A 26341-nucleotide genomic window follows, 5' to 3' on the forward strand; every position below is an offset into this window, starting at 1 on the left:
ATGCTCATTTTGAGAAATCTTAAAAACGTACAGTATTCAACTCGTCAAAATGAAATCATTAAAGAATGAAGTCGTAGGGGTGCCTGGGTGGCTCAGTCAGTTAAGCGTCTGCCTTCAGCCCTGCATCAGGCTCCTGCTCAGCAAAGAGTCTGCTTCTCCCTCTCTAGCTTCCCCCCTGCTTGTGTTCCCTCTCTTACTGTCTCTGTCAAATAAATAAATGAAACCTTCAAAAAGAAAAAAAAGAATGAAATGGTAATGCTGGAAAATAAAGTAAAAATATTAAGAAGCTTGGAAGAAAATGTTTATTGACGTGATCCAAACAGGAAACACGTATAAAGGTTTAAGACTATTTTGTAAGTTGGGGTGCCTGGGTGGCTCAGTGGGTTAAACCCTCTGCCTTCGGCTCAGGTCATGATCCCAGGGTCCCCCCGCATCGGGCTCTCTGCTCAGCAGGGAGCCTGCTTCCCTTCCTCTCTCTCTGCCTGCCTGCCTACTTGTGATCTCTGTCAAATAAATAAAAAAAATCTTTTAAAAAAGCTATTTTGTAAGTCAATTATGAAAAGCAAAATAAAACAGTATTGTGACAGAAAGCCTGGCATAAGCGGGCACTTCACATAAAAACCGAAACTGAAAAAGCTACAGGCTGTGTGACTCCCTTGAACAACGCGGGGGTTAGGGACACTGACCCTCACAGCTGAAAGTCCGCATACAACTTATGAACCACACCCCCCACAAACTTACAGTATCCTGCCGACCAGAAGCCTTACCCACAACATGCCGTTGATTAACACATGTTCTGCATGTTATGTGTATGACAAATTGTATTGTTACAATACAGTAAGCTGGGGAGAAAATGTTAGGAAAATATCTTTTTGGTGCCAGTCTGTATTTATTGGAAAAAAAAAAAAAACACATATAAGTGAACCCAGAGATCAGGCCCATGTTGTTCATGGGCATTCTCGGAAGGCCAAAAGTATACACACAGCGCAAAGACGGGTGGTTGTCAGGGACTGGGGGAGGGAGGGATGAACAGGTGGTACCCAGGGAACTTTCAGGGCAGTAAACGTGCATTATCCAGACAGCAAGGCCTGAACCACACAACACAAGGCATGACCTCTAACATCAACTACAGGCTTCAGATAATCACCTGTCACTACTACAGTGAACCACACCGACCTAAGACGTTCACAGCAGGAGGAACAGAGACGAGGGGTTGACGGCACCTCTGTACTGACCACTTAATTTTCCTATAAACTTACACTGCTCTCAAAAATAGTCTACCCAGGGCATGTGGTGGCTTGGTTGGTTAAGCAACTGCCTTCAGCTCAGGTCATGAACCTGGAGTTCCAGGATCGAGTCCCACATGGGGGGGGGGGGTGATTCTGCTTCCCTCTGACCTCCCCCCCTTCTCATGCTCTCTCTCAAATAAATAAATAAATCTTTAAAAAAAAAAAAAAGTAAGTCTACACATTAAAAGTGATAAGGGAAATCTGTGTTCTGAGGTGGCCAACCAATCCAGCAGCGGATCCCAGTCCCAGCTCCAGGGCCATTCCGGGTCCCCCCCTGCCAACTGGCCGCAGCCATAACAGTGCCACAGATACAGAAGTAAAAGTGTATAAACTACCCCCTTTGTTTGTGTTTGGGGCTCAGACCTTGGTAGGTTGCTCTTCTCTGAGCCTGCCAGGTTTACATAAATCTCTGATCTCCAAGGTCTCTGAGTGCTACCTGGTTCTTTGGCTAATAATCAGTCCAGGTTCCACAACATTTGGTTCCCTGACTGGGAAACCCAACAGCGCTGGCCCGTTGCTGTCACTGGTGTGAGGGCAACGGTGGGGCAGTGACAGAACGAGGGGTCATAATGGAGAAGATGTGCCCTGCTTAAACTCTGGCGGTCTCCCACCCGGTTGCCTCGGAGAGGCCCTGCTCCGCTATTCCTGCCAGACTCAAGGAGACTTGAGATTCCGACATCAGATTCCAGTAAGGCCTGGGGCCCCGGCACCCAGTCAGGCCCATCCGTCAGGGTGGAAGGGGAGACTGATCACCTTCCAGAGACCTCTTAGATATCTCACAGGTAGGGCCTCCCTAGGGGGAGATCCCTCAGGTCAGAAACCTCCCAGGAGGGGGATCAGAAAGGAATTCCGAAAGGAATTTCACAGGTCAGGGCCTCCCAAGAGGGGAGGAACTGTAATAACTTTGGTGCGAATGGGTGAGTAAACGTGCAGTTTGACCTGGCTCGTGAGGCGGACTGACTCTGTGGCTCCACGGTCTTGAGACTATAGAGTCTGAGTAGGCCCCAAACTGTTTCCGTGGTGACCTCATAGGCTCTATGGTGAGCCCTTCAGGACACTAGTCCGGGGTTTATAAGGACTTGGTGCGCCTAAGAGGCACCTAAGTCTCCTCCAGGAGGGCACACAGGTGGGCATCTGACTGGTCTCTCCTCTGGAGGGACACCCACCCTTTGTCTGTCTCTGTGCCACCACACACGGGGACATCACTATGGGATCAGGGCAGAGTAAGCCTATGGTCCTAAACTGTATGATCAACAATTCAAGAAGGGGTTTTCAAAGGACTATCGAGTAAGATGCATCCCCACAAAGTAAAAAAACAATGTGAGTTAGAATGATACAGCTTTAATGTCAGATGGCCTTCAGAAAGGACACTGAATGTCCTAATGGTTCGTTGGGTGTGGTGAGTTGTAACAGGAGAGCCAGGACACCTGGACCAGTTTCCGTACATTGACTCCCAGCTAGCAATTGTCCAGACCCTACCCCCTGGGTGCGATCTGCTTGCAAAAGGCAGGGATAGGCCAGGATCTTAAATCACATCACCCAAGAGGCCCAAAAAGACCAACGGAAGTCCCAGCCTCCAAAGATCCTAGATGGAGATCCTAAGGATGAACTGATCCTGCCCCTTCCATATGCACCCCCAAGGCCGTCTACACCTGATCCCACACAGCTCCAGACACTACACCACCATCAGTCTCCCAGTGTCCCAGGCCCAGAGGATCCACTTTTTCTAGGACCAGCAGTCAGGTACACCCCAGGCCAGGCACAAGCGCCCTCCAAATGCTGGTACGAGAGACGTGGGAACTCAAGAGGCACAGTAAAGACAGAACAGTCCAACCCGACTGTTCCATGATGTATTATCAACCTTTCCCTACTACCGACCTCCACTCTGGAGAGCAAACCCAAGCAGATGACTTAATCTGGCCCCTGGCAATGGCAGTGCAGTTCCAACTCAGGCAGACATTTGAGAATCACTGCAATAGGCCCCTCCTGCAGAAGATCAGCAAGAACATCCAGCCAAGACCACGTTCCCAATCAATGAGAACTGCTAAACTCCAGCGCTAGGGGAACATACCACATAGAATCCAAGCCTTCCTTCCCCATGGTTCCTTAGTCTTTCAAAGTTAATTTTTAAAATTTTCTTTATTTTTCTGTTTCTATTTTTTTTTAATTTTTCTTATTTCTTATTTTAACCAGTATCTTATCAATTCCTTTTAAAAAATCTTTTTCAACTTTTTTTACAGTGATATTCTATCCCTTATTTGTACTTAAACTTTCAATTTTTGTATATATACATAAGTTTTTCTTTTTTCAGAGGCTCCCTGCTGAACAGAGAGCCTGACGTGGGACTCAATCCGAGGACCCTGAGACCATGACCTAAGCCGAAGGCAGAGGCTTAAACACACTGAGCCACCCAGGTGCCCCGATAGAGTTTCTTCTAACAGACCAAAATATATACTAAACCTAATGAATGGCTTTATTCTAGTCTCCTGCCAGATCACAATCCTCTCTTTTTTAAAATTTTTTTTCTTTTTAACCAACTTATCAATTCATTTTCAAAAATCTTTTAAAATTTTCATTTTTACAGTCATATTCCATCCCTTCATTATATTTATCCTTATTTTTGTATATATGTAAGTTTTTCTTTCTTTAAAATTTTGGGAGGCAGTTTCTTCTAACAGACCAAAATACAACCAAACTCTAGTGTGGGGCTGTATTCTATTCACCAACATGATCATATTGTTATTTTTTTTTTTTTCTCCCTCTCCCCAACCTGACCCCAGTTTTGGGTCATTTCTGATTTGTTTAGTGTATCTGTTACCTTTGTAGCATTTTCTTCTCTTGTTCATCTATATACTTCCTGGGCAAAATGACAAAATGGAAAAATTCATCTCAAAAAAACAAAAACAAAAACAAAAGCCAATACTGACTGCCAGGGAGCCAAACAACATGGACATTAGCAAGATGTTGGAACTAGAGTTCGGAATGATGATTACAAGGATACTAGTTGGGCTTGAAAAAAGCAAAGAAGACACTGGAGAATCCCTTTCTGGAAAAATAAAATGTAACCAAGTCAAAATCAAAAAGCTATTAATGAGATGCAATAAAAAATGGAGGCTTCAGCTGCTAGGATAAAAAAGGCAGAAGAGAGAATTAGTGATATAGAAGACCGAATGATGGAGAACAAGGAAGCTGAGAAAAAGAGAGATAAACTACTACTGGATCAGGAGGCGAGAATTCAAGAGATAAGTGATACCATAAAACAAAACAATATCAGAACAATTAGGATCCCAGAAGAAGAAGAAAGAGAGGGACAGAAGGTATATTGGAGCCAATTATAGCAGAGAACTTCCTTAATCAGCAGAAGGAAACAGGCATTGAAATCCAGGAGGCACAGAGAATCCCTCTCAAAACCAATAAAAATAGGTCAACACCCTGTCATCTAAAACTAAAACTTAAAAGTCTTGGAGACAAAGAGAAAATCCTTAAAGCAGCTCGGGACAAGAGGTCTGTAACATACAATATTACAGTAGAAATATTACATTGGCAGCAGACCTATCCACAGAGACCTGGCAGACCAGAAAGAGCTGGCATGATAGCACTAAACAAACAAACAAAAAAAATATGCAGCCAAGAATATTATATCCAGATAGGCTGTCATTGAAAATAGAAGAGATAAAAAGCTTCCAGGACAACCAAAACTAAAAGAATTTGCAAACACCAAACCAGCCCTACAGGAAATACTGAAAGGAGTCATCTAAGCAAAGAGAAAGCCTAAAATAGACCAGAAAGGAACAGAGACAATATACAGTAATAGTCACCTTACAGGCAATACAATGGTACTAAATTCATATCTTTCAATAGTTACCTTGACTGTAAATGGGCTAAACGTCCCAATGGAAAGACACAGGTTATCAGAATGGATTAAAAAAAAATGAGACCTATTGATATGCTGTCTGTAAGAGACTCATTTTAGACCCAAAGACATCTCCAGATTCAGAGTGAGGGGGTGGAAAACAATTTACCATGCCAATGGACTTCAAAAGAAAGCTGGGGTGGCAATCCTTACATCAGACAAATTTGATTTTAAACTAAAGACTATAATAAGAGATGAGGAAGAACATTATATCATACTTAAATTAAGGGCCTGTCCAACAAGAAGATCTAACAATTTTAAATATCTATGCCCCTAACACATATAAGCCAATTAATAACAAAATCAAAGAAACACATCAGCAATAATACAACAAGAGTAGGGGACTTTAACACCCCCCTCACTGAAACGGACAGATTATCTAAGGAAAGATCAACAAGGAAATAAAGGCTTTAAATGACACACTGGATCAGAGGGACATCACACATATATTCAGAACATTCCATCCCAAAGGAACAGAATACACATTCTTCTCTACTGCACATGGAACATTCTCCAGAATAGATCACATCCTGGGTAACAAATCAAGTCTCAACTGGTACCAAAAGCTTGGGATCATTTCCTGCATATTTTTAGATAACAATGCTTTGAAACTAGAACTCAACCACAAGAGGAAAGTTGGAAAGAACTCAAATAAATGGAGGCTAAAAAGAGCATCATAATAAAGAATGAATGGGTCAATCAGGAAATCAAAGAATTTTAAAAATTCAAGGAAACAAATGAAAATGAAAACACAACTGTTCAAAATCTTTGGAATGCAGGAAAGGTGGTCCTGAGAGGAAAGTACATAGTAATACAAGTCTTTCTCGAGAAACAAGAAAGGCCTCAAGTACACCACTTAACCCTACACTTAAAGGAGCTGAAGAAAGAACAGCAAAGAAAGCCTAAACCCAGCAGAAGGGAAATTATAGTATAAATAAGAGCAGAAATCAATGAAATAGAAACCAAAAGAAGAGTAGAACAGATCAACGAAACTAGGAGCTGGTTCTTTGAAAGAATTAGTAAGACTGATAAATCCCTGGCCAGACTTACCAAAAAGAAAAGAGAAAGCACCCAAATTATTGAAATTATGAATGAAAGCAGAGAGATCACAACCAACACCGAAAAAAATACAAACAATTATAAGGAAATATTATGAGCAACTATATACCAGCAAATGAAACAATCTGGAAGAAATGGATGCATTCCTAGAGACGTAGAAACTACCAAAACCAAACTAGGAAAAAGTAGAAAATCTGAACAGACCCATAACCGTAAGGAAATTGAAGGAGTCATCAAAAATCTCCCAACAGGGAGCGCCTGGGTGGCTCAGTGGGTTAAAGCCTCTACCTTCAGCTCAGGTTATGATCCTGGGGTCCTGGGATCGAGCCCCACATCAGGCTCTCTGTTCAGCGGGGAGCCTGCTTCCTCCCCTCTCTCTGCCTGCCTCTGCCTACTTGTGATCTCTGCCTGTCAAATAAATAAATATATCTTAAAAAAAAAATCTCCCAACAAATGAGAGCCCAGGGCCAGATGGCTTTCCAGGGGAAGTTTACCAATCATTTAAAGAAGAAATAACACCTATTCTCCTGAAACTGTTCCAAAAAACAGAAATGGAAGGAAAACTTCCAAACCCATTTTACGAGGCCAGCATTATCTTGATCCCAAAACAAGACAAAGATCCCATCAAAAAAGAGAATTACAGACCAACATCCCTGATAAACATGGATGCAAAAATTCTCACCAAAACACTAGCCAACAGGATCCAACAGCACACTGAAAGGATTATTCACCACAACCAAGTGGGATTTATTCCTGGTCCGCAAGGTTGGTTCAACATCTGCAAATCAATCAGTGTGATACAATACCTTAATAAAAGAACAAGAACTATATGAAACTCTCAACAGATCCAGAAAAAGCATTTGTCAAAGTATGGCATCCTATCTTGACCAAACTCTTCAAAGTGTAGGGATAGAGGATACATATCTCAGTATCATCAAAGCCATCTATGAAAACCCCGCAGCAAATATTCTCAATGGGGAAAAACTGAAAGCTTTTCCCCTAAGGTCAGGAACACGGCAGAGCTGTCCACTATCACCACTGCTATTCAACATAGTACTAGAAGTCCTAGCCTCAATCAGACAATAAAAAGAAATTAAAAACATCCAAATTGGCAAAGAAGTCAAACTCTCACTCTCTGCAGATGATGTGATCCTACTTTATGTGGAAAACCCAAAAGACTCCATCCCAAACGCCTAGAACTCATACAAGAATTCAGTAAAGTGTCAGGATATAAAATCAATGCACAGAAATCAGCTACAATTCTATACCCCAACAGCAAGACAGAAGAAAGAGAAATTAAGGAGTCGATCCCATTTACAATTGCACCCAAAACCGTAAGATCCCTAGGAATAAACCTAACCAAAGAGGCAAAGAATCGGTACTCAGAAAACTATAGAATACACATGAAAGAAACTGAGGAAGGCATAAAGAAATGGAAAAACATTCCATGCTCATGGATTGGAATAAAAAATATTGTGAAAATGCTTATGCTACTTAAAGCAATCCACACATTTAACGCAATCCCCATCAAAATACCATCCATTTTCTTCAAAGAAATGGAAAAAATAATCCTAAAATTTGTATGGAAGCAGGAAAGGCCCCGAATAGCCAGAGGAATGTTGAAAAAGAAAACCAAAGCTGGTGGCATCACAATTCTGGGCTTCAAACTCTATTACAAAGTTGTAATCATCAAGACAGTAGGGTCCTTGCATAAAAACAGACAAATAGATCAATGGAACAGAATAGAGAGCCCAGAAATGGACCCTCAACTCTATGGTCAATTAATCTTTGACAAAGCAGGAAAGAATGTCCAGTGGAAAAAAGACAGTCTCTTCAACAAATGGTGTTGGGAAAACTGGACAGCCATATGTGGAAGAGTGAAACTGTACCATTTCCTTACACCACACACAAAAATAGACTCAAAAGAGATGAAAGACCTCAATGTGAGGCAGGAATCCATCAAAATCCTTGAGGAAAACACAGGCAGCAACCTCTTTGACCTTAGCCGCAGCAACATCTTCCTAGAAACATTGCCAAAGGCAAGGAAAGCAAGGGTAAAAATGAACTATTGGGACTTCATCAAAATCAAAAGCTTTTGCACAGCAAAGGAAACAGTCAATGAAACCAAAAGAAAACTGAAAAACGGTAGAAGATATTCACAAATGACATATCAGATAAAGGGCTAGTATCCAAAATCCCTAAAGAACTTATTAAACTCAACACCCGGGGGCGCCTGGGTGGTTCAGTGGGTTAAAGCCTCTGCCTTCGGCTCAGGTCATGATCCCAGGGTCCTGGGATCAAGTCCCACATCGGGCTCTCTGCTTGGCAGGGAGCCTGCTTCCTCCTCTCTCTCTCTACCTGCCTCTCTGCCTACTTGTGATATCTGTCTGTCAAATAAATAAATAAATAAATAAAATATTTAAAAACAAACAAACAAAAAAACAAAACTCAACACCCGAAGAACAAATAATCCAATCAAGAAATGGGCAGAAGACATGAACAGACATTTCTGCAAAGAAAACTTCCAAATGGCCAACAGACACATGAAAAAGTGCTCAACATCACTCGCCATCAGGGAAACAAAATCAAAACTACAATGAGATACCACCTCACACCAGTCAGAATGGCTAAAATGAACAAGTCAGGAAACGACAGGTGTTAGCGAGGACACAGAGAAAGGGGAACCCTCTTACACTGTTGGTGGGAATGCAAGCTGGTGCAGCCACTTTAGAAAACAGTACGGAGGTTTCTCAAAAAGTTGAAAATAGAGCTACTCTACGACCCAGCAATTGCACTACTGGGTATTTGCCCCAAAGATACAAATGTAGTGATCCGAAGGGGAATGTGCACCAAATGTTTATAGCAGCAATGTCCACAATAGCCAACCTATGGAAAGAACCTAGAAGCCCAACGACAGATGAATGGATAAAGCAAATGCGGTACATATCTACAATGGAGTATTATGCAGCCATCAAAAAATAAGACATCTTGCCATTTGCAATGATGGAGATGGAACTAGAGGGTATTATGCTAGGCGAAATACGTCAATTAGAGAAAGACAATTATCACATGATCTCATTGATATGAGGAATTTGAGAAACAAGACAGAAGATCATAGGGAAAAGGAGGGAAAGATAAAACAAGACGAAACCAGAGAGGGAGATAAGCCATAAGAGACTCTTCATCTCAGGAAACAAACTGAGGATTGCTGGAGTGGAGGGAGGTGGGAGGGATGGGGTGGCTGGGGGATGGACATTGGGGAGGGTATGTGCTATGGTGAGCGCTGTGAATTGTGTAAGACTGATGAATCACAGACCTGTACCCCTGAAACAATACACTGTATATTAACTTTTTAAAAAGATTTTATTTATTTGACAGAGACCACAAGTAGGCAGAGAGGCAGGCAGAGAGAGAGAGAAGGAAGCAGGCTCCCCGCGGAGCAGAGAGCCCCATGCAGGGCTCGATCCCAGGACCCTGGGATCATGACCTGAGCCGAAGGCAGAGGCTTTAACCCACTGAGCCACCCAGGCGCTCCACTGTATATTAATTTTTAAAAAATTTTTTTAAAAAGGAACCATCAGTCACTGGGCTACAGGTAAGAATACAACTTTCACAGAGACTCTGGATGTGTGGGTGTATATACACATACCGTGTGTATTCCATATACACATCCACTCATAGCTCCCATCAGAGATTATATAATCCCTTTTGCACTGGCCAAAAAAATCTACTGTCAGGAAAATCAATGTGAATAAAAAATGAGATTAAGATAAAAGCCACAAACAAAACAAAACAAAAGAAGGCTTCCAAACACGTGAATATATACTTAAACTCTCTCGTGGTTCAGAACAAACCCAAGTCCTTTCTGCCCGTGGGCACCGCCGAGTAAGCATCGTTCAAGTCTCCCTTCCCACCGCCACCAGGTCTAAGTCACAGTCTCTCAAAGAGCCTGAACGGCTGCGGAAGCTCTTCATCGGAGGTCTGAGCCTTGAAACAACCAATGAGAGTCTGAGGAGCCATTCTGAGCACTGGGGACTGTGTGGTGATGACAGATCCCAACACCAAGCACTCCAGAGGCTCTGGGTTTGTGGCATACTCCCCCGGGGAGAAGGTGGAGGCAGCCATGAACGCAAGGCCGCCCAAGGTGGACGGAAGAGTTGTGGAACCAGAGGGCTGTTTCAAGAGAGGATTCTCAAAGACCCGGTACCCACGTAACTGGGAAAAAGATTTTTGTTGGTGGCATTAAAGACGACACCGAAGATCATCATCTAAGACATTATTTCGAACAGTATGGGAAAAGCGAAGGGACAGAGATCACGACTGACCAAGGCAGTGGCAAAAAGAGGGGTTTTGCTTTTGTAACAGTTGATGACCAGGACTCTGAAGACAAGCCTGTCATTCAAAAATACCACACTGTGAACAGCCACAACTAGGGAGTAAGGAAAGGCCTATGTAAGCAAGAGAGGGCTACTGCTTCACCCAGCCAAAGAAGTCCAAGTGGATCTGGAAACTTTGCTGGTGGTCATGGAGGTGGTTTTGGTGGGAATGACAGCTTCGGTTGTGGAGGGAACTTCGGTGATCCAGGTGGCTTTGGTGGTGGTCGAGGTGGTGATAAACAGGGTAGCAGTTTGGATGGCTAGAACGGATTCGGTAATGATGGAAGCGACCTCGGAGGCGGTGGAAGCTAAAATGATTGCGGCAATTACAATAATCAATCTTCAAATTCTGGACCCATGAAAGGAGGAAATTTAGGAGGCAGAAGAAGCTCTGGCCCCAAAGGTGGAAGCCAACACTTCGCCAAACCACAAAACCAAGGTAGCTACAGCAGTGGCAGATTTGTGTTTCTTTTTCTTTTAAGATTTTATTTACTTATTTGAGAGAGAGAGATCACAAGTAGGTAGGCAGACAGAGAGGGGGAAGCAGGCTCCCTACAGACCAGAGAGTCTGATGTGGGGCTCGATCCCAGGACCCTGAGATCATGACCTGAGCCGAAGGCAGAGGCTTAACACACTGAGCCACCCAGGCGCCCCAGCAGAAGGTTTTAGTTACTGCCAGTAAACGGAGCGTAGCAGGAGAGGAGAGCCAGAGAAACAAGGAAGCTACAGGTTACAACTGATTCCTGAACTCAGCCAAGCACAGTGGCAGCAAAGCCGCTACAAAGATGACGTGTTAGGTGGTACTCACGTGTGCGGGCGGACAATTCCAGCACCGTGTTTGTGACTAACTGTAAAACGGGTTACTTTAGTTTCTGTTCTTTGGAAAGTGTAAAGCATTCCAACAAAGGATTTTTTTTTTTTTTAAGATTTTATTTATTTATTTGACAGAGAAATCACGAGAGAGGCAGGCAGAGAGAGAGGAAGGGAAGCAGTCTCTCCGCTAAGCGGAAAGCCTGATGCGGGACTCGATCCCAGGACCCTGAGATCATGACCTGAGCTGAAGGCAGCGGCTTAACCCACTGAGCCACCCAGGCGCCCCCAACAAAGGATTTTAATGTATTTTTTTTTTTTTTTGATCCATGCTGCTAAATGTAATAGTCTGATCATGACCCTGAACAAATGTATTTTTTTCTTAAATGTGCTGCGTAAAGTCAGTCTACTCTGAAGCCATCTTGGTACACTACCCCGACGGTGTGAAGTTCAAATTCCTTCAGGGTGAGGCCAGGTTCCATTCGAAATTTATTTGCAATCTGCTTGGGCACAGAAGCCACAGTCTCCCCAAACCTTGGTGCAGTTGAACTGAAAATGTGTTGTGACCTGAAGTTCACATTAAAAGGGTCACCCAAGCAAAGTCCTGGAGTTTGTTTGGTTATTAATATGATTGTTGGCATATCCTAGGCAATATATCTAAATTGAATAATGGTACCAGATAAAATTATAGATGGATTAAAGCTTGTATAACACCGATTATCAGGGGCGCCTGGGTGGCTCAGTGGATTAAGCCGCTGCCTTCGGCTCAGGTCATGATCTCAGGGTCCTGGGATCGAGCCCCGCATTGGGCTCTCTGCTCAGCGGGGAGCCTGCTTCCCCCTCTCTCTCTGCCTGCCCCTCTGCCTACTTGTGATCTGTCAAATAAAAAATAACAAAATCTTAAAAAAAACAAACACCGATTATCATGTGTAATCAATAAACAACTTAATATTCTCTTGAGTGGGGGGGGGGGGAGAAAAGAACAAACCCAACCCCGCCAATGCAGTATGGGCCTACGATCAGCTAGAACACCCCAGGCCACGTTCCTTCTCTGCCTGTTGTCTCACTAACAAGCCAGGGCCCCTTGACTGCCCCGGCCCACCCCAGCCCTGCATTTCCTGCCACTCAGAGAGCCTCTAAAGTGCTTTTTCCAAATGGGACAAAATTATGTGATTCACAGTTTTGGAGAAATGCTCAACGTGAAAAATACACTTGAGCCCATGGAGGAAAGGAGCACAGAAAGGAAGTTTCTATAATGGTCCACAGATGAAAAGAATGAGCTATTTTAACGGCAGCATGGAGGAGACGAAGGGGAAGGGACAGAAGCCACTTAGAACACAACAACAGGAACATGCAAATGTAACACAGGATGCAGACAGAGAGGAGAATGAATCCCATTGTTCGGGACAGAGTGACAGGCTAGATAATGGAACAGAGAGAGGACGGGGACGAGAGCAGAAGGCATAGTTCGGGAGGCTGCAAATAATTACTTCTGAATCTACTGAGTCTATTAAGGTGACTTGGGACACCCTCCCCGGAAGCCCCGGCATCTGGTCCACATGGGAGAACAGACAGAGCCAGTGGTTCAGAGGATGTGAGGGGGCGGTCTGCCAGGTGTAAAAGTCAGGGGTGGGGGGGGGGGCATAGACATGACAACACTTGAAGAGGGCAGAGAAGCAGTCACAAAGAGACAGGAGAAACTCGTCAGAGATGCCAACAGACCGCCTCTGCAGATAGGAAAGGTGGCAAGTGGTCCAACACAAGGACTGGCTCCCAGCTTAACCTTTACCGGGTCAGGTTCCAGAGGGACAGGGGCAGACCCGGAAGTGCCGTTTGGGATACAACGTGAGTGGGAAATCAGCAATCTCTCCCAGAGGTGTCACCGCCCAGTCTGAGATGCAAACCAGACAGATGATCAGAGAGAACTAGGTAGCAAGACTCACTGGAGGGTGGAAAGGCCATTCCTCTAGAGCTCCCTCATCCTCCCCTTGACTCGAGAAATAAAAATGATGCATTTATGGGGCAATGTTTTAGTTACCAGAGAAATTATATGCACTGGGTGCTCCCTGGACAGTATGCCTTGCCTCCAGGAGGCACAAGTGAGATACCAATGGCCACGGTTTGGGGATGGCCACTCAGGAAGCCTGTTCACCATTACAACAACCTGTCCAAAGAAATCACAAGACACACGAGAAAACAAAACTGTTTTTTGGCAGGTCAGTGTAAATCAAGTACTGAATGGTATTTGTCACTTTTTGCAACGAATGTCAACTGAACTCTGGCTTCAAGGGCTCTGAAGGATCGTGCTGTCCACACAGATGAACATCACAGACATGCTTGGTGCCCCACACTACTCACGATTTGTCCACCCATACCTTTTTTGTCTTTATGTCCCCATTCCCACTTTAAAGTCTGAACTACTCACCTCCTAAGGTCTACTATAAGTGCAAGTGCGGAATAAACACATACACAGAAATACTCACCAAAGATTTACTCATTTTCTGCCGATCTTGGAAAAACAGGAAGGACAGTGAAAGCGGAGGCAGACCTGAGGAAAGAAAGGACAAGCAAGGAAACTAAGTGAGATCTGGAGCCGAAGAAGGGGGGGAGAGGAGTACTCGCCTGGAAAGTTCCATGAAAGAAACTGCGACACTGTCCCTTTAAATCTTCAGAAATGACCAAAAGAATGAGGGCGCATCCACCTGTCTGTAACTCCAACCTGACTGGTATGTTGTTCCTTAACTAACAAACCTGAACTCTATTGAAATAATCCTCCATCATTAAAAGTAACATAAAACAAAATCTGTTACACTCCTCTATCTTCTCACTACCCCTTTTAACTACTTAAGAACAGAACGGAATGCTCTGAGGAAAAAGATGCACTCAGGCATGGTTGTTTTCAAATCATTTATACAAACTGCAAAGTGCCGCTCAAAAGGGTCTTTTATTAAGAAACTCATTTTGACTTAAATGTAACAGGGCAGAACCCAGGTCCAGGAGGTGAGTCCTGCGAGCAAGCCCACCCCCAGACCCCGTCAACGTGAACAAACCCCCTCCCTTCTCAGGCCCAGTCTCCTCCTGTCAACTCCTCCGCACACTGGTCCTGCCCTACACTGAGGGATGCCTCAGGGCACAACCTAGCAGGGTCAGCACACGCTCCTGCGCGTACAGACCCGTCTAGAACTGGACAGAGAACCGAGGGAGCAAGGGGTGTCGGGGTGGAGGGGAGACGGGAACTCCCTGCGCCCCCGGGAAACGTGAGTCCCACGAGTCCCCAGTCCCGGGGGAGCGCCCATCCCTCCAGGTCCAGCCGCCCGCAACACCCACAAGCGCACTACCTACCCCGTCGGGCCACGCCGAGCTGTCCCGAGGTTCCCGAGGACTCCGGGGCGGCGGTTGCTCTTCCTCCGCCTCCCGGGGCCGCCGTTCCCGGTGAGCCGGCTCTGGGCCTACGGGACAAACTCACTTCGGGCCCGATTCGGTCTCCAGGGGCCTCGCCGTCCCGCGGGAGCAGACGGGCCGGGCCGGGGCCTCGCCGCCCTGCGCCGTCGCCGTCGCCACCGCCCGGCCCCTCCGGCCCAGCCCGTGGGCTCCGGGGCTCGCGCTCGGGGGTCCCCGCTAGAGCCTCCACGCGGACCCGCGCCCGCACAGCCCCACGCTTGCTGGGTGCCGGCCCGGCTGGACGGCGTGCAGCCCCTCGGGCTCTGGGACGCTCGCCCGCCGGAGGCCGAAGCCTGGGAACCACGGCGAGCGGTGACCTGAGCTCGGACAGGAAGAGAGAGTTGCGCGGCGGCACTACGCGTGCGCGAACACGCACACAGGCCGAGCTGCACATGCGCAGGACGGCGGCGGCGGTGCGCCTGGGGGAGCCCACTCGAGAGCCCGACAAATAGCCGACCTCTGTTTCCCGTGAGTCCAAGCGCCCCCAAGTTAGGGGACGTCTCGAAAAAGCCACACTTAAAAAGAAAAAAGGCAAGGGGAGGGGAGGGAAAGGGAAGGGAAAAGGAAGCAAAAGGGAAGGGCAGGAAAGGAGAAAAAAATAAAGGAAAAAACTGAAAAGAAAAAGACAATCCCGCCTTCTCTAGGATCAGAGTAGGGTATGTGGCTGCCTGTTGAGGGAGAAGCTGAGAGAATGGGAGTAGCTACTGAGACAGGTGCCACAGAGTTGCCCGCGGGACTCTTCTTGAGTCACTGCTCCTATTTCTTTCTAGTTTTCTCCGTGTTTCCCCTTCACAAAGGTGCTCCTCCTTGTTTGTCACTCAGTCTTATTTATTTGACAGAGAGAGAGAGAGATCACAAGTAGGCAGAGAGAGAGAAGGCGAAGCAGGCTCCCCGCTGAGCAGAGAGCCCGACGCAGGGCTTGATCCCGCGACCCTGGGATCAGGACCTGAGCTGAAGGCAGAGGCTTCACCCACTGAGCCACCCAGGCGCCCCTGTCACTCAGTCTTAAATCACCCCAGTCTTAAAGCACGACAGTTCCTTCTGCCACAGCCACCATAGTCCAGGCATCCCACTTGTCTTCTGAAGTCCTGTAGAATCAGTTTTTCCTCCTCACAGGAAATTCTGGACGCCCCATGCTGTGCCATTGTTTCATCTCCCCATCTGATCCACTCTGTGTCAGAGGTTATCACATCACACACACCCCTTTAAAAAAAATATTTTATTTATTTGACAGAGAGCACAAGGAGGCAGAGCAGGCAGCTGAGATAGAGAGGGAGAAGCAGATTCCCCACCGACCAGAGCACCCGATGCGGGGCCCCATCCCAGGATCCCAGGATCATGACCTCAGCCGAAGGCAGCCACTTCACTGACTGAGCCACATCGCACCCTTGATCCCCATCACTCTCCTACTTTTCCATCTCCAGGCATTGGAGTTCTTCCTTCACTTCTGCTTCTCCGGAAAAGCCCGCTGCTCCTCTGCTGTGTGGCTAAACTTCACTCTTGCTGCCTCCTGACCTCCACTCAGTGGCCACCTATAGCCCTGGATGCTTTCTGGTTCCAGAAACTTGGCTGCTCTGACTCTTCTGTGCTCTTTCGTTCCTCTGGGAGTCACACATCCTTCTGCCATCAGCTCACATTTCCAAACCACCTCCCTGGATTCGTATTCCTTCTCAGCCTTCAGCGGCCTCTAGCCTCTCCCACTTTCTCAGCTGGTCCCTCTCTTTATCCTCCAAGTCTCTTAAGCTTCACCCCCTTCTCAGCAGCCTTGGCTGCCCCTTCTCTTCAACTGGATCAGTCCTGATCTCGGTTTCCCTAGGTGTGTCCAGGCTGAAACCACAATGTTCTGCTCCATTGTTCCCCAGCACTCCCAGTTCTCACCTGTCATCAGTCACCTGACCGTTTGTTTTCTTGCCTGTTTGTTGCTGCTTTATTGTTTGCGTCCATGTCCTGTTTCTTCTGTCTTTTCATTCAGTTCTTTCCTCATTTGAGTTGTTTCCTAATCTGCCTTTACCTGCCACCCTGCAGAGACCTGGAGCTTCTTATATATACATTTTAAGTCCTAGGTGTCTCATAAGTTATATTTGTTTCCAAGCTGTCATATTGTTTCTCCTCTCTGTTTCCGTGTCTGCAGAATCTAGTCTCTCCACTGTTCTCAGTCCATCAACTGTGTCCCAATTCTGAATGCCATCCCTCTCCTAGAGCTGCTGTAATTAGATACTGACGTCCCTGTGGCTCTTCTGACCTTGGTGGTTTCACTTTCTGAAATTGTTCCATGCTTAGCAGTTCATCTCTTTTATCAGAACTGCACCCCAACCCCAACACGCACACACACCCACACACACACAATTTTTCCTTTGGTTTCTCTTTACTCAGTTGCTCGTTGTTCCTATATAGAGAGCTGTGTTCATCTCCTAAGTTTCTCACATCTCCCAAGCTATTCCAAATCCCCATGAGCACCCCATTATTTCAATCCTTATTTGTTCAACTTCTTCAACATCTCCTATGATAGATCTGTCCCAAAACTGTTACCTTCCCTGACTACCTGAGTTTTGCCAGTCTCCTACCATAGCCAATGTGTTGTATAAACAATTTTTCGGATACCTCTCCCTGGTTCCTGGGAGAGAACCTCTAAATCTTTGGAATTTCCTGAGTGATAGGAGTGTTTATAACTCACACTGGGCCCCGTGGACCAAACCTGAGTTTGTGCTAATGAGATGAGTCAGGATAGGGCCAGCCATACCAGGAACACCAACAGGGGTGGGGCTTTGAAACACTTGATATCAGCCCAATCTCTGGGGGAAGGATGAAGAGAGTTGGAGACTGAGTTCAATATATGGACAATGATTGAATTAATCACACTTGCATAATGAAACCCCAATAAAAACTCTGGTCACCAAGCTCAGGTGAGCTTCCTGACTGGTGATATGCATCTATGTGCCAAGACATCCATGGGATGCTTTCCAAGGACACTGAAGCTTGGTATTTGGGACAGCCACAGTATTCTCTGGTGCTACCATCTCCCAAGATGGTTTCCTCCAATATTCAGGATTCCTGCCATTAACTCTTTTTTCTCCATGCCTCTCTTATTCTGTTTCATCCCACACTGTAGATTTTCCTTCTACCAAAGAAGGGTGCTCCCTTGCACCTGTGGGTCTGCTTGCCATGGATCATCGCCTGGAATGCATAATCTCACTGAGTCACCTTGCCTTCATTGTGAATTTCAGATTATCTAGGTCCCCATAGCACTATCTTCCTTCTTTCCCCTTTTCTCCCTCAATATCTTTGCCTTGTCTCTTGCTTTAAGACACAAGCTCAGGGTTCACTTTGTCTTCTTTTTTTTTCTACATGAAAAGTAAATTACTCTTGGTGCACTTGGGTGACTCAGTGGGTTAAGCGTCTGCCTTCGGCTTAGGTCATGATATAAGGTTCTTGGGATCGAGCCCCACCCACATCGGGTTCTCTGCACAGAGGGGAGCCTGCTTCCCCCTCTCTCTTTCTGCCTGCCTCTCTGCCTACTTGTGATCTCTCTCTGTCAAATAAATAAATAAAATCTTTAAAAAGAACCCACATCCTCATTAAAAAAAACTTACACTTATTTTTCAAAGGTAAGAAGTGTGGCTGAATAATCACAACTCCATTAAGAAAGAGTATCATTGGACAGTGAACAGTAGGACCAATTGGGATGACCACAAACACCACGAAGAGAAAGACTTTTATCTTTATTATTTTTCCTCAAGAGACACATTGCAGTGTCCTCTTTAATAACCTAAAATAACAAAACAACTTACAAACATGTCATCAAGGCAAGTAAAAAAATTACAACTGATTCTCACAATTTAATAATGAAGACTAAATATCAAAAAAACATTTACAGTAATAACAACTTGAGGGAACCACCTACCTGGTTATAAGTGTAATTGATATATAACTATAATAAAAACACAAAAACCTATCCTGAATATGTCAACAAAATTTCATCTACAGGTGTAATCTCATCACAAAACTTCGTAGGAACAACATGTTTTGAAAACTATGACTATTTCTGAACTTTTAAAAATAAATACATAAATATAAAATATAAAAATAAATAAAATAATTCTAAGGGCAACATTTTCAAAATATACCAATGAAATTCATGGCATACATTAGGCTATTACAATCCTTTGTCTCTCATTTTATATTTTTGAAGTAATCTCCTCCTCGTCTGTGTCCCAATGTATAAAAAACAGGATCTCCAACTCCTACCTCAAGGGAGATTTAAATTAAAAAAATCTGAAATATTTGGTGCCACCCCAGGAAGGGGTGGAACCTGAAAAAAAAGACTGTTTTCTTATTGTCCTTCTCTGGACTCCTACAGGTACTCCCAGCTCCTTGGAGTACAATATGAGAACTCCCTTCAGCTAATTCTAGAAGGTCCTGGGTTCTTCTAGATTATCTACACAAGAGACTCCTCTCTTCCTTCCTCATGCCTGTTGTTAGTGTCTGGATTGACTTCCTGCTGAAAACCTGCGTCTCCCCTGGGCTCAGGGATCTGCAATTGAGAGAAAAAGAGGAAGTCAGATCGCAAGGAGACAACTCTCCAGACATCTTGGTTAGTTCTAACCAGAGTTTAGACTAATTCATAAATCCAACTTTATCTCTAATCCTTCATTCTAAACCCCAATTCGTTTTCAGTTATGACTCTTGGACTTTGGTAACCCTGACCCCCCAAATTTCTTCATGTGCCTAAGGTCAGACCCAGTTATCTGCTTGATAGCCAGGACTCTAGGTGATTCTGCTCAGCGAGTAAAGCAAACTTGAGGGTCGCCTGGGTGACTCAGTCGGTTGAGCGTCTGCCTTCGGCTCAGGTACCCAGGATTGAGTCCTGCATCAGGCTCCTTGCTCAGATGAGGAGCTTGCTTCTCCCTCTGCCTGCTACTCCCCTGCTTGTGTTCTCTCTCTGTCTCTGAAAATAATTAAAATCTTTGAAAATAAAACAAAAACAAAACAACAACAACAAAAGAAACAAACAAACAAACTTGAGAGGATGTTGCTTTAGACCCGAAACTCACCTTGGGACCCTCATGTATGGGAGTAGTGCTCTGATAAAAGAGACCCCAGTGACCTAACTCAGAACCCACTTAGTCTGCAACCCAGAAAAGGGTCTGGCACCCTTCTCTCAGACTTCCAGCCTCCAAGCCATGAGAAATAAATGTCTGCTGCTCAAAGCCATGTAGTACTTCGTTGTGGGAGCCCGAATGGACTGAGAAATAGTTCACACGATTTAAACCAAATCTTTACTTAATCCTCTGCCCAAATCTATAACTCTATGTGCTAATCACAATAAGTTATGCTGAAACTAGTATTTTTTTAAGATTTTATTTATTTATTTGACAGACAGATCATAAGTAGGCAGAGAGGCAGGCAGAGAGAGATGGAGAAGCAGGCTCCCTGCTGAGCAGAGAGCCCCATTCCGATCTCCTTCCCAAGACCCTGGGATCATGACCTGAGCTGAAGGCAGAGGCTTTAACCCACTGAGCCACCCAGGTGCCCCAAAACTAGTATTTCTGAAGGTTCACTCATTCTGACAAACTCCTTGACTGTGAACCCGAGGGGAAAGATGTAATGGAACAAGATGGGAGACTGGTCCAGAAGTGGGCAGGGGACACGAAGGACTCACAGATGCCATCTGGCCATCACCAATGTGCTCACAAGCAAATCTGGATGAAAACACAGCTCGTCCTAATTTATCTTTGAGTATTGGATAGGTAGACTGTTCCATCCAAAGTCCTATTGTTAGACATTTACTTTTTTGTAAATAAATCCCCAGAATTCATATCTCTGAGGCATGAAAGAGAAAGTCAAAACACAATATAGGGGAAGAAATTGGAAAGTTGCTCCCTTTTCACAGAAAGTCAACATTTCCTCAAAGCTATCATCTGGGCCCAATTGGTTTCAATGGAATTATTTCAGCCAAGTCCATGCCTCTGTGACAAACTGGTTTTCCTGAGGTCTGGCCTCCCACACATCTCCCTGAGTCATGGCTCTGTGGGGTTGTCAGCTCGTGGCTGGGACCTGAGCGCGTGTACTGCTTCCACTTCATAGCGTGTGGAAGGCTGACATGTGGGGCTAGGGAGATGAGCGTGGCCCAGCAACTAGATCCCTCAGATCTCCTCATTACACAAGAAATCATTGTGCCTGGACCCATGAGGACAGATACCTACCTTCCCTCAGGCCGATGACCTCAGGCCTCCATGGCCCTGGGAGACCTAGGGCATGAGAGTGCAGCGATCTCGCCCCCACACCCACAACTCTGGATCGAAAGCCTGGATCTGGAAGACAAGCGGCTCCAGGAGAACACAACTTCCAGATGGGCCCTGCCCCATGCCCCCCGACCTACTCCCTCCTATTGTCCAGACTCTTAATTCTTCTGGTCCCGAATCCCCATGTCCCTCCTTGTTCCCCAATCTCTCCCATTGGGCCCCGCACCCCAATCCCTCCAGCCCACCCACCTCTTCACACTCTTCTCGGGACACCCTGGTCTTCCAGTCCATGGATCGTATGAATTGGAATCTCAGTTTGTGGAACAAGGGACGCTGGGACCGGTTCTTCCCATAGAGGAATGAAAAGATGGCCTGTTTGGGGGCCTGGTTATCCTCTTCCATATCGTTGGCCAGGTAGCTGGAGAGAGACATCAGGTTGCTGGTCAGAAGCAGGACGGGAAGGATGCCCCCCCCATCTGAGCTCAGCTACCCAGAAAGGACACAGGCTGCTCATTACCCAGTGTCACAGAGTGCCACTCAGTCATCAAGAAGGCATGGCTGGGCGGAGACTTCTCCCAGCTTGAGGATGAAGAGGGAACTCAACGGGAAACCTGAGGGCATGTCTTGCCCGGCGGGGGGTGGTTCCCCAACCCCACACCCGCCCCTTCCCTTCAGCTAGTTTTTGCACAAACCTGTCTCCCCGTAGAGCAAGGCCATATACACCTCCCATGGGCAGGAGCTGACCCTGTTCTATTCTGTAATCATGACTTTCCTACCAAATGACTAATACAGGACGGGGTTCATGTGGGTGCATTAATTCAACATGCACTTCTTGAATCTCTCTTCCCATTGCCTCATGTCCTTGGCCCATAAGGTGCACTTTACATGTATTTGTTGAATGAATAAATGATGTTTTTCTCATGTTCAAGTGCAATACTGATCACCTCCTAGACCCAACATAACTTAAACCTATGCAAAACAGAAGGAATTGTGCGCAGCGTCTTTGAGAGTGTGGTAAAATCTTGACAAGTCCTGCAGGCATCGAGTCTAATGGGATTGGGGAAGGGAACCGAGGGGTGGAGCCGTGAGTGGATAGGAAATAACCATAGTCCAAAATATCCATGACACTTGGATTTTAACAGAAGTGCTACTGTGGAGCGGAAGTCAGGGAGGGCAGTGGGGCGGGGTGGGGGGGAGCACCTGAAGATTTGGGAGTCGAAGTTGACCTTGAGGACAAGTCATTTTCTTCAGGTATATGTGCAAAATTACCTCGACAGAAAATGCAGTATAGGAACAGAAGTAAGGCTTCTGGGAAGGATGAAATACCAAGGGGATGAACAAGTTGGATGAAGACGAACGGGTTGGATACAAGCTCGGAAGCCTGGCCTTGACCAAGAACGCCACTAGCCCTGGAGAGCGAAGGAGGAGACCAGAGCTTTGAAGGACTTCGTGCACAAAGCGCCCACTGGCTTGGGGACGGTCTTGTAAGAAACACCCGCGGAAGCATTCATAACAGATCTGTGCTATGTCTTGGGGGCCTGAATCGAGGCATTTGTGCTGGGAAAACGGAGGAGGAAAACAATTACACTTGGTATCGCCATGGGAAGGAGACAGACGGAGGATGCGGACCGGCTGGTTTGCTAGTCTATTTGCTTAGGGCAGAGCCGTGTCTGTTCCTTCCTTCCGTCCTCTTAGAAGGGTCTTCTGTTTGCTTCTCCTACCTAGCTGATGTTAGGGATGTTTGTGTTTACAAAGAACAGTCTAAAAAACACTATACTATAACCCTATCGTTTTTATACACGGGGTCAACAGTTTTTTAAAAAATAGTTTAACAAACAATTACAAACAGGTAAAAAAAAAAAAAGTAGATGAAAGGTCAAAGTCCCACTTCTCCCCTCCATCCTCCCAGGTAGCAAATGCTATTGAGGGATGAGATAAAAATACTCACAGGGCTATGAAGAAGTGGATTCGCTGGTACTGCCAGGAGAAGAGGCCAGCACGGCTGAAGTAAGCTATGACCATAGACAGGAGATACTGGCGGAAAGAGGAGACACAGTGTCAGAGAGACGTCACATCCTGGGTGAGGAAGATGAGTGGGAGAAGGGGACGGGAGGCTGGAGCAGGTGATCCCGCTTCGACGGGCTGGGTGAATTTGCTTATTTGGTGTCAAAAGGTTGATTGCAAACCAAAGAAATCAAGGGAAGGGTTTATGGTGCTCCCAGGATAGCAAGCTGTGCTGGTTTGAGGACTTGTCTTCAGGACAGCCAGCCTCTGGAGGGTCTTTGAGAAGCTGGAGCCAAGGGGAGTCCCACCCAAGAGCTGAGAGGAGAAGGGACTTAAGGTGGCAACAGCCAGAGGGGCACGCCTGGGACTCAGGTCCCAGAGGATCTGCAGGAAACCACATGGGTCCCCCACGGGAAGTGTTGGCAGGATGAGGTTGGAGACAGGGTTTTGGAGGCGTCGCCCTGCCCCAGGACAGATGTTGGAGCAAGAACACATCTGAGTGGAGAACAGTGATACCTTGTCAGATACTCTCAGGTTTTTGTCCCAGGCCAGAAATCTTTGAATGACAGGATCCTCTGTGAAAAGAGGGCATAGGTCAGGTTAGCAAGCAGAATGGGGTACTGTGGGAGCATTCCAGGGCAAAGAGGAGAATGATGCCTCCCCTGGGGAAGTTTCAGGATGTGGCCAACGGTGAGGCTGATGGGCAGAAGGGAGCAAAGACCAGTCACTGGCCAGGAAAAGTTGGTGGCTTCCGTTGTGGGGAGGCTGAGAGAGAGCACACCTGTAAGATTGGATGGGAAGTCAACGGGGATGCTGTCTCATCATTCATGGACATGCCACTGTGGAGACCACAGTCATTCCCTGTCATTTTCTCATCCCACAGTGACATCAGGGTATAAAGATGGCGTGTCATTTCCACACCCCCTGCCCAACTCCACACATACAGCCAAAGACATGTAGAGTCAAAAGGCCAAAAAGGGGCTCCTGGGTGGCTCGGTGGGTTAAAGCCTCTGCCTTCGGCTCAGGTTATGATCCCAGAGTCCTGGGATCGAGCCCCACATCAGGCTCTCTGCTCAGTGGGGAGCCTGCTTCCCCCCCACTCTTTCTCTGTCTGCCTCTGCCTGCTTGTGATCTCTCTCTGTAAAATAAATAAATGAAATCTTAAAAAAAAACAAAAGGAATAAGAACTAAGACATCTCAGGAGTGTAACTGAAACCAAGATTTCTCATCCCAAGTACAGACCTTTCTCCAAGTCTCGCCTAATCCTCTGTCATTTTTATGTGTGAAATGATCCCCAGTGAGGGATCATTATGGAGTCCTCCAAGGATGGAGAGCTCAGCAACCTTCAGAGAATTCTCTTCCACTGGAAAAATGTAGGCATTGGAAGTTTCTTGAGTTTAAAGAGAAAAGGGAAGAGGGTTGGAGGGGCTCTTCTTACCAAGCAACCTGTTGAAGACCTCGTGGTGTTCAGGGAGCACTGAAGACACCCGTTGTCTCTTCAGCTTCATCTTGAGGCCACACAGTGTCTCCACGACCCAGATGTCCTCAGTGCCGGGGACTGTCTCCTCATCTGACTCATCCCTTCCTCTCTTCCTTGTGGGGGACTCAGGCAGGGGGCAGGGGTCTACCCAGGGGGCTGAGTGAAGAAATCAGACTACAGTATAAGGCTTTTGTCTTTGGAATTCAGCCATCCCTTCTCCCCCTCCAAAAACCCAAACTTCCCCTTCATGCTCTCCAGCCTTACTGACAATTGACATCTCCCGAACCATGTTTCCATCTTTCTCCTTTGTTGATACACATCTGTCCCCATTCATCTTTGGCACTGTTTCACCACCCCCATCCTCAAAACTTCATTGTAGATGACTTCTCCCATGGGAATAATGGCATGATTTCCTCTCTTCCTTTACCTCATCTTTGGATCTCATCTCCTAACCCTCTTTCCTTGCTTCCTGGGTTTTCCTTCCATGGTTATAGTTTTGTCCCCAACTCCTGTACTTTCCTTCTCCAATCCCTGGCTTTCTGGATCTCTCTTGTCCCACACACCCTACTCAGACACTCCTTCCTGACTTGTACCCATTCCTCCTCACTACCCAAGCCTCTCAAGTCCCTTCCCCTTCCTGCTTTCTCACCTGATGGTCCCGGGGTTTCTTCATCCACCACATCAAAGGGGTACCCTGAGGAGCTAGGCTGGGGGCTCTGGTCCTCAGACTGGGAACATGGTTGACTATCGGCCATGATTTCTCCCAAGCTCTTTCTGTCCTTCCAGAAAACTTAGACCCTGTTCTGTGCCAACTCCTCTTCTAGATTCCGACTGAACGCAAGCCCGTGATCCCTTCTCCAAGCTGGGGCAAAGCCAGGAGTGGAGAAGAGGTCTGTGAAGATGCTGTTGTCCGCCTCCACTGCCAAGCACCACGGAGTCTGGTCCTTCCAATCAGGAAGGTCAGAAGCCTCTGATGTCACAGGTCATTCCAGCCTGGCAACCAGTTTGAAGGGAAACACATAACTGCCAGACTGATGTCCAGTTTTGGATCTCGAGGTAAAGGCTGTTTCCTGCCACCGACCCAGCCTCGGACCATCCTCCAAAACTGTCCTTGAGGGGTCTGGATCGCTCTACTCCTCTCCAGCAGATGCCCGGCTCTCTCTGCTCTTGGCACATATTGGGCTCTCTCCATCCTTCCTATTCCTAATTCAGGGCACAGTCTGGTGGGAGAAGGAGGAAAGAGACAAGGGAATTTGGGATGAGCAGAAAGGTAAGAACTTACAAGACGGAAATAAGTATGTCAAGAAGGTTCCAGGTACATGGACCTGTTGGAATTAAAAGTTAGTTTAAATCGCTTGATTTGGCAGACTTCTTCCGCTCCATGTTTTACTGACATTGTGTTGGGGGTGGGGTTCGGTGGTGGGGGAGCACTCATGCTCTCCTCTCAGGCATCTCTGAGCCCAAGAGACATTTCGGGAACCTGAACCCGTAGATAACGGTACCTGTGTTCTCACACACTTCAGACGGTGTCTACAATTTCCGAAGTCCCCGGACCACCCAAAACCTGCCCCTTGATTGCAATTAATCAGCTCTAGGCTGCATCTGAAATTTGTAAGCCCGTGTATCACTCTTGACCCAGAAACTCCACGACCACTTGTGTATCCCAAGAACAAAACGTCACATGCACAAAAAGCTTGATGGGAAAATCTCCCATTCAAGGCAGAATC

At 46.3% G+C, this 26341-nt stretch overlaps 2 protein-coding genes across 3 annotated transcripts in view; both read right to left on the minus strand.

Moving 5' to 3' along the window:
- Positions 1 to 15228, minus strand: part of ZNF12 (zinc finger protein 12) — a 32087-nt gene extending 16859 nt beyond the window's left edge. The window contains exons 1-2 of one of the 2 annotated variants that reach the window (XM_045992864.1): positions 14790 to 15228; positions 13931 to 13995 (exon numbers count right to left, since the gene is read on the minus strand). In XM_045992864.1, the coding sequence (XP_045848820.1) occupies positions 13931 to 13945 (15 nt within the window). In that variant the 5' untranslated portion in view covers positions 13946 to 13995; positions 14790 to 15228. Of the gene's footprint in view, positions 1 to 6943; positions 6974 to 13930; positions 13996 to 14789 lie in introns of those variants that run through there. The other variant, XM_045992865.1, reaches the window with a different exon arrangement.
- Positions 15229 to 21136: 5908 nt separating this feature from the next.
- LOC123934166 (speedy protein E4-like) lies at positions 21137 to 25369 on the minus strand. Its single transcript, XM_045994164.1, has 6 exons — positions 25264 to 25369; positions 24573 to 24770; positions 23651 to 23709; positions 23079 to 23164; positions 21380 to 21548; positions 21137 to 21199 (listed from the first exon to the last, which is right to left on the minus strand). Exons 1-6 carry the CDS (start codon positions 25367 to 25369, stop codon positions 21137 to 21139), a joined length of 681 nt encoding a protein of 226 aa, XP_045850120.1.
- Between the last annotated feature and the right edge of the window lie 972 nt (positions 25370 to 26341).

This window comes from Meles meles, chromosome 21, assembly GCF_922984935.1.
Source record: "Meles meles chromosome 21, mMelMel3.1 paternal haplotype, whole genome shotgun sequence".
Lineage (NCBI taxonomy): Eukaryota > Metazoa > Chordata > Mammalia > Carnivora > Mustelidae > Meles > Meles meles.

Bases quoted from the DNA above. Each gene is read 5' to 3' on its own strand.
- LOC123934166 (XM_045994164.1), bottom strand. From the start codon at position 25,369: ATGGCCGATAGTCAACCATGTTCCCAGTCTGAGGACCAGAGCCCCCAG. The intron at 23,165-23,650 runs GTATCACTGTTC...TCTTTCCGCCAG, and splicing joins ACCTGAGAGTATCTGACAAG to TATCTCCTGTCTATGGTCAT. The intron at 21,200-21,379 runs GTGGGTGGGCTG...CTTGTCTTCCAG, and splicing joins CCCGAGAAGAGTGTGAAGAG to ATCCAGGCTTTCGATCCAGA.